General features: G+C 41.2%; 2 protein-coding genes across 2 annotated transcripts in view; both read right to left on the bottom strand.

Annotated features, from left to right (window-relative positions):
• AK88_02006 (uncharacterized protein) overlaps nt 1–515 on the bottom strand; it is a gene marked incomplete at both ends in the record, with an annotated part of 767 nt that extends 252 nt beyond the window's left edge. The window contains 2 exons of the mRNA XM_012479641.1: nt 35–346; nt 489–515. Of these exons, the coding sequence (XP_012335064.1) occupies nt 35–346; nt 489–515 (339 nt within the window). The remainder of the gene's footprint in view (nt 1–34; nt 347–488) is intronic.
• A 2,418-nt stretch (nt 516–2,933) lies between these two features.
• AK88_02005 (uncharacterized protein) lies at nt 2,934–5,183 on the bottom strand (the record flags this gene model as incomplete). The annotated part of the gene is made up of 1 exon (XM_012479640.1): nt 2,934–5,183. One exon carries the CDS (start codon nt 5,181–5,183, stop codon nt 2,934–2,936), a length of 2,250 nt encoding a protein of 749 aa, XP_012335063.1.
• Between the last annotated feature and the right edge of the window lie 3,341 nt (nt 5,184–8,524).

The following is an 8,524-nucleotide window of genomic DNA, read 5'->3' as shown; positions in this document are numbered from 1 at the left end:
TAGCGCTGTTTATATTTTTATTCATTAATTCTACTTCTATATATTTTAACCACAAATTTACATTTGTGTAGTCTATATTTAATGCCCTTTCGAATATGGATCTTGCTCTTTTAATGTCCTTTTGCTTCACCTCCCAGAGGGCGTACTTTATGTACGTGCTAATGAGGTATCTTCTCTTCCTTATTTTGTCTTCATACTCTTTTCTCTTACTTATTTTGTATTCGTTCAACTCATCCTCGTCAATCAGGTTGTAGTTCACCTTCTGCTCGACTTCCTCCAGGTCCAGTGCCTCATTTATCAGCTGCTCCGCGGTTACCTGCACCTCCGCTGCGTTCTTGTTCTTCACCTGCGCGAGGGGAAAGCGGTGTGACGACGATGTGATGCACATGCGATACGCATCCTTCTTAAATACTCACATAAACCTAGCACACACGCACCTACAACTGGTGGCCACACCATACCACCGCCTCTTAGGCCCCACATATTACCTGCAACTTTTTGCTGTTCACGTTCATTGTGTCCTATCGCGTTTCCACAAAATTGAGTTTACACAAGGGGTATATACGCCCTTTCGAACAGAGCGCGCACAGGGGAAGAGCCCTAAGGACCACTGAGCGAAGCATAGTCTGTTCCACATAACCAGTTCGGCTACACTCTCATCCCCCTGTTCGCAGTAGCATAGAGGTCTGCCAAAACTGCTCAAAGGAAGCAACAAAAAAAATACTCAAATCAAATCGTTTCTAAGATAATTCTCGAGGCAAAATGGTAAACAAATTTCCCTCAAAAAAAAAAACAGGCGACTATTTTAACATGCGCTTTACTCCTATTATTCATAGCCTAATTCCCTTAATAATTTTCTCTACATTCCTGCAGCTTTGTTCCAAACCTGCGGCATTTTAAAACCCGCGTGAAAGAGGCCAAAAATGTTCGTCCGCTAACGCAACCAGAGAAAATTAAAAAGCCGTTTCGGAAATTCTCCAAAATGGCACAAACAAGGGGGACCACCACGCCTTTGTTGCACTCAAAATGTGAACTGTATGTTGAAGGAACAACTTCGCAAAAAAAAAAAAAAAAAAAAAAAAAAAAAAAAAAAAAAAAAAAAAAAAAAAAAAAAAATCATTAAAATTTCCAACCGCTGGACTGAGCAACAATACAGGAGAGGGGGCCGATACTACGGGCAATTTCAAAATGGGGTTGCCGCACGATTACCCCAGCTAAAAAAAATGACGGACATGTATGGGCAACACGAACATCTATCACATTTACATACAAAATGTACTAACCAAAATAGAGCCGCCTTGGAACAAAAAATGTTGCACGTTTTAAGCGCCATTGAGAAAAAAAAAAAAAAATATGCCTTTTTGTCCCGTCCTTATATGATTAACCGTGCAAGGAAACTCATCCTCACGAGCGATACATCACAGATGACACACCGCGGCAGGCAATTCTCCCTTCGTGCGCAAACCTAAATTGGAAGCCTGTTAGCTGTTCATGCAGGGAGTGTGACCGCCTAAAATATGTGGATCCCCATTTACTGAAATTACAAGCTAATGGAACAAAGAATAAACGCACCCATATGTTTTCCATCCGGAAAACATGTTCACTTCAAAGGGATCATCCACTATGACAGTCTTTAAGGAGTTAAAGGATGGGGGGGGAAGTTTATACCAATGGGTGCTCTCCCTGTACATTAAGGGAAACCTGCCAAATGGCTACATCATATACCATAAAAAAAAAAAAAAAAAAAAAACCATGTCAACAAGACATGATCTTGTATAATACATGGTTGTTTAAAGCTAAGTTTTTATTTTAAAGTTTATTTTAGGGAAAATCGGTGGGGAATAAAAAGAGGAGATAAACACATATACACACATAAACTACATAAAAATGTGAACACATGTTGATGCACCTGAAACTTCCAAGTGAACTCTTCATGTGTTGCGTGAGCGGTAAGGAAAAACAAAAAACTGTGTCCGCGGAGCAGCCAGACGTCCCACAAACGACGCTTCTTTTCCATAAGTACTCATTTTTTGGGGGGACAAACAAACGGGGGCACGGAGAGTTGCTAAATGGATGATACCTTTCTATCACTTTAAAAAGGGGCTTTAACAATAACCACAAAGAAAAGGACATATGAAATGACACGACAGGAAACTTCGTAAAAATGCCGGGACCCGTTCCCAATTAAATCGCGCCAAGGGGTAAAGTCACATATCAACGCATGCACGGATGCACAAATGAAACGCTGCATGTGTGTTCAAAAAAGGAAAGAAAAAAAATTCATATCTCCCACGCGGGAGATACATATAAGCATTATCCACAAATTAAACATATGTGCTCAAATGTTTGGGTCAAATGTGCTACAGGGGTAAATCCTTTAATGTGTAATTAGAAACAAACTCACGAACGTTCGATGGTACACCGGCAGACGTCCTAAGCTTGGAGAGGCGTTAGGTAGCAAACTACCCAAAAACTACTATTCCATATATTCCATCACAGCTACTTCCCAGTGGCGCACTTTTCATGGGATTCAAACCTATGTCAGTAATACAACTCCCTGACGTAACTGCGCGTCGTTTCACTGGCTGCTCTCCCTACTACGAATTCGTCCTCAAAGTGCTGCAAAAACAAGCTGGTCTACACCCTTAGTACAACAAAGGGGGGGGACAGAAGCGCCCTCGGCTGGCCCTCCAACTGCAAACAAATCGCCCCGCTTTGCTACATGTGACATACTCCCCAAATGGGGAAAATATATTCATATGCCGTATTATTCCCAACGGTCTTGTCCCTACTACTCACCGCTCGCATATGCCGCACGACACGAATCCCGCCCCCCTTTTATACCCACGATGTTCATTCGAAATGGATCATTAGTCAAAACAACGAATTCAGGTTATTCAAAGTGGTGCTGCTAGCTGAAGACACTTCCATCCTTACATGCTCCATAATCTGGTTGGGGAACTCAACAATTTTGTTTTCTTAATTCCGTAGATAAAGTCGTGGTAGCTGTTTAACTTGAGGCTACTCATGTCGCCTATTTTGTTCTTCATTTCCTTACGTATGTTGTTTCCTCGTTTGGAATAGTAGGGAATCGCGTATGCATGTTCGCTCGTGCTGCTTCCTCCTTTGATTGCAATCCTCCCCTCGCTCATTGCATTGGCTCTCTCGTCCTTGGGCGCTGCATCCGAACTGCTGACCTTGCTCCCTTTGGAGGGTTCACTATTCACATTGCTGGCTTTGCTCTCCTTGGACGCGCCACTCACCAGGCTCACGTTACTTGCGCTCCCATTTACTCCACCCTTCCCTTCAAACATCCTGTCATTGTCGCTATTCATGCCCCGGATCACATGACCACGTGACGAGTACGACCCCGTGTTCATCCCGGACATTCCTCCTTTTCCTCCACCTACACCTCCCACTCTTCTTGACTCCGCCGAACATTGCCTCCCATTTCTATGCGACCCCATTGCCTGCTCCCTTCCGTTATCACACTTCCCATCCCTGTGTGCATAGCTTCTGTCACTACCCTGAAGGCTGCCGCTTCCCCTTTCATCCACGGGGGGAAGAGCATTGTTCATGTCCAGGGAAACCCTTGGCACCCTATCCACCGTGTACACATTTCTACTCTCTCTCGACCTTTTAGAGTTCATTTTTTCTGATGAGCTATAATACATGCAATTCACATTCCCTCGTTGCGCCAAGTCCTTTTCGCTACCCATGTGGATATTGCTGCGGCTGCTAGGGCTTGGACTGTGGCTCATATGGGAGGAGGACGTCACATTTTCTCTCTTCGTAGGGTTGTACACGTAACTTGAACATCCTCCCTTCAGGCGGTTCTTGTCCTTGCCTTCTCTACTGTCGATTCGTCTGCCATCTGGGTAACGTTCTCTACTACCTCCCCGGTATCCTGCCCGATTGCCTACTACAGTACGGTCAGTTCTCCCTGTCCCACTCTGCTTGGTCAAAGAGCTACAAGACGAACCGCCGCTCGCCTTGCCATTATGCATTTTACTTTTATCTACGTTATTGTTCACACGCGTATACTTCCAAAGGTCTTCAAAAGTAATATTCGTGTCACTCTCGTAAAATGTATTGTCAGGTATGTATCTCGTGCAGGACTCAACAGATCCTACAACACTGCTAGCACTGTGAGAAGAATCATAACCTGACTCCTTCGTCTTAACCCTAAACACACTCTCATTAGAATACCATTTTTCCATATTACTCATAAAGGAGTTCAATACTTCATTACTGCCTGTACCTTTATTCATATCAGACTGTCCTCCATTTGTACTCTCTGCTGAAGCAGTCAACGCTCCACTGTCCTCTCCGCCTCTCCTGTTTCTCTCTTTCACTTTGTCCTTAATATTCTTTGCATTATTCATAATGAACATGTTCCTTAACTTCTGCATGTTTACATTGGATATGTCATATACACTGTTTACATTTTCTCTAATATTATTTTTAAGTACATAAAGAAAAGTTACCAAGGCTGCATTTACCTTACTACCAAAGGAGCTATCCAAATTGTTATGGCCCCCTCCTTCTATAAACATAAAATAGGTATTCACATTTGTCCTTCGAATCATTTCTTCTGTACCGTGATAGGAAAGAAGCTTGTCCTTCGTGCCATGGATAAACAAAATGGGACACTTAATCATGTGTACCTTGTCAATGTTGCAAAAGGAATCATAAGGTAAGGTAAATTTTAATTTTAACTTCACCCGATGTATGGATGCTAATGGAGCTGAAAGAATTAGACCCAGCAAATTAGTCTTTGTTGCTAGATGAACAGATGCAGCTGAACCTAAACTCCTACCATATGCTATTATGCTGTGCCTTGGAACGCGTAACTGCTTCACTAAATAATCATATGCTGCCTCTACATCATTGTACACATGCATTTCCGTGGGGTAACCTGAACTGTGCCCATACCCGCTATAGTCATACGCAAACAGATTCAACCCTAATTGTTTCAATCGGTACTGATAAAAGCGCATCACATCTCCTATATCTTCTGCATTTGCGTGACTAAATAAAACCGTTGTGTCCGCCTTGTTGTCAATGAAAACCCCGCATATCGTACTGCCATGCTTAGTTTCGAAAAAGTGCAAATCCTCCTGATTCTTCGAGTAGCTCGGCGGGTGTGGCCTAAAAATTATGCTGTTCAATAAATTCCCCATGGTGTTCGCGCCGGGGACACGCGGACTGCGCCGCCCAGTTGGCTGTTACGAAAGTTGATAGATAAGAAGTTGGCCGCTGTACAGTTAGCGCTAAACCCACTACTCAAAACACACACGTGCATATATCACAACACGGGTTTGATGCACCTACGTATATCATACAAGCGTACAGAAGAGTTGTACAACTGTTCTATGCTTTCAAATACGCGAAATGCTTTCACAAGGTGCTGCAACGCTTGCGGACGGTGGGCGAAATGACGCTGCGTGATCCTTTTTTTTCCAATATTTTTACAACGCTTCGGAAATAATGTGCAAAAAATACACGTGTGTACACATACATATACACGCACACGCTGTGTTAACTCCTAAGGCGGATTTTTTTTCTTCACCCATTTATCTGCGCCTTCCGTCTGAACGCCAAAAACGTACAAGCGAAATGCGCAGTGCAAAATGCTAAAATTGGGGACCCATATATTTATATACACATGACATATGCGCACTGGAGAATTTTAACCAAAATTGAAAAAAAAAAAAAAAAAAAAAAAAAAAAAAAAAAAAAAAAAAAAAAAAAAAAAAAAAAAAAAAAAAAAAAAAAAAAAAAAAAAAAAAAAAAAAAAGAACACAACACAACACAACACAACACAATACAATACAATACAACAGAGCAACGCAAAAACAAAAATGCGCGCACGTACTACTCCTTACGAAGTAAAATGTTTTATTAAAAAGTTTGAAACAAAATTGTTTTACTTTAAAGAATTTGGTTGGACGCACAACGGCGAGTTACAACGCGCCTCCTGTATTCACGTGTATATATATAAGCATATATATATGTTCATACACATGTGTGTACCTATGTACATGATGCTGCAGATTCGCCTCTCCACCGATATCTGCTTACAAATTCGCCACGGCGCGCAGGTACACACACATTCATGTATTCATTCATTCGTACGTACATAACACAAACCGGGGGCACATATTCGCAAAAATGCTGAATGTCAATAGGGTGAACACATCTAGATGAAGGCACAGTACACTCTGTGCGCACAACGGATTTTCTTACTCTCAGGAGAATCAGCAGTTGATCTCGGTCGCCACTTGCTCCGCAAAATATGGGGAACACAGAGGGGGCGGGGAAGCACAAATATGTGGTAACCAAAAGAGGGTAATCCAATAATGGAAAAAGCAAAAACGAACGCAATTCAGCGACGCTGACCCTACTTCTGGACCATTTAAAATCAGGGTCAACTACGCGTAAACGCATGTAGCTGCCAATGCTTAGGCATCACTTTTAACACGCTTAACACATAGGAAGTTCTAACACACAAAGCATTAAAACAAATTATTGGTTCCGCTATTCCAAGTGGATAAGCAGAAATGGAACATGTATTAAAGTTCAAGGAAGCTTTAACAAATTGGACACGCCAAAGAGGGGAACAAAACTGAACAAAATAAAAAAAGTTCAAAAGAAAAACGGCTGCGTTAGCACATATATATATGTGTATGTGTACCGTAAGTATATACACCCATCTGGTAAAGCAGAATGTCGCAGGGGTACCGCTGTACACACTGACTAATACGAATTACGATTCGAAATTCTGTTTACTGTTTACAAACTGGCTGGAATATACACGTATGCAAAGGTGCAGCGATGCGACGATGCCAAGATGCAAAAGCAAACACGGACAAACACAACTTCGCGGTAACTCTCGCGAAAATTTTAAAAGCGGATTATCCAGGGGCGTAAATTTGCGCCAAAAAAATCATATATATGTGGTATACATGGGCACACGAAGTATACACGTGTGGAACCACACCACGTTCGGTTAATTCAGCTCAAATGGGTGCTAAATCGTTAGGGGAGACGTGATAAAAAAAGTTCATTACCCCCCTTGCAGACGAGAAAATAGGACATGTTCTAGGGTACTGTGTGCACTTATAGAAATAATTAGCACCTAGAAATGCGTTCCTAGGCTGTACATTCGTGGACAAAACAACCTTCATGCACGAGTGGGCGTGGCGTACAGATTACGTGCCTCCAATGTAAGAAGTACTACCGCGAGGTACGTAATCTGTGCCAATTTCATAATCGGTACAGAGCACAGGGAATATCATGGAGGAAACATGTACTAAAAAAAAAATATATGACGAATTCAGAACGGTCACAAAAAAGTGCACACATTTATGTACGTGTAGGCATATGCATATGGAGGTAAAAAAGCACAGGAGAGAAATACCGTGCGCGCAATGAAGGCACACGTGTAAACTCTTAAAGAGTAGATACAAAACTGCGAAAATTGCAAAAACGGCAAAAAAAACCCTTTTCATGCATATATTTTCCTCATTAGAAACGCGCACAAAATGGGTACATACAAAAAGTTATGTACTGTTTTTATTTTTTACAAGTACATGGTGATATATTTAAAATTTCTTTTTCCAATATTTACTGAAAAAACTACATACGGGGAATGGGTACATTTTACCTATTCGCCTGTGTATGTGTATATAAACACCACATTCAGTTAGGGGCAAAGTATAGAATTTATACCACTGTACTGCTTAATTATATGCATATAACACGGAGGGGAAATTATACTGGAGTTGGGTAATGGTCATAATATGGAAGGACGCAAAGGTACACGAGAAACATGTACATGTAAACATAAACGCATATTATGTACACTTTTACCATGCGCTCGCATATGCAAACACGAAGCAAACAAAAACATAAACGCAGCGGTGAAAACGCTTCTGCATGAAAACGCCTGAGATGTGAAGCCAAATACCAACACAGTAGTAATAAAAGCACGAAGAGAGAAAAGAATTTTTTCTTTAAAAAAAATATCAAAGCCACAAAAATGGATTCACGAAAGGAGCAAAAATTGCTTCCATGCAAAATGAACGTAACGAATCGGCACAAAATAACAAGAGTATAATTAATTTTTCCGGCAAATATATTTTTGCGCGAAGAAAACAAACACGATTGAATTGCGCGTATATTATTGTAATATAGCATAAACTTACGGTTATTCTGTACAATTGTACACTGCTCCGCGGCAAATGGCTATGTATGGCCTTGTAAGCCTTAAGTCACGTTGGTGTATAGGCGTAAAATTCACGTATATAATAAATATACGTAGTAAAGTAGTGCTTCTGTACACAATGTACATAAGTAAACAAATATACTAATGTGCGCAAGCCCGGCGGCAGGGGGGACAATCCCCACCAAGCCATTTTTTAGTTTCTGAAATAGCTTTATCCCACATTTTGGCGCAATTTTTTTTTTTTTTTTTTTTTTTTTTTTTTTTTTATCTCCGCTCAAATTAAGTGATCTCCTA

Source organism: Plasmodium fragile (assembly GCF_000956335.1).
Source record: "Plasmodium fragile strain nilgiri unplaced genomic scaffold supercont1.18, whole genome shotgun sequence".
Classification (NCBI taxonomy): Eukaryota; Apicomplexa; class Aconoidasida; order Haemosporida; family Plasmodiidae; genus Plasmodium; species Plasmodium fragile.
Note: the sequence above shows the minus strand (reverse complement) of the source record. Positions and strands in the feature narration are given on the sequence as shown.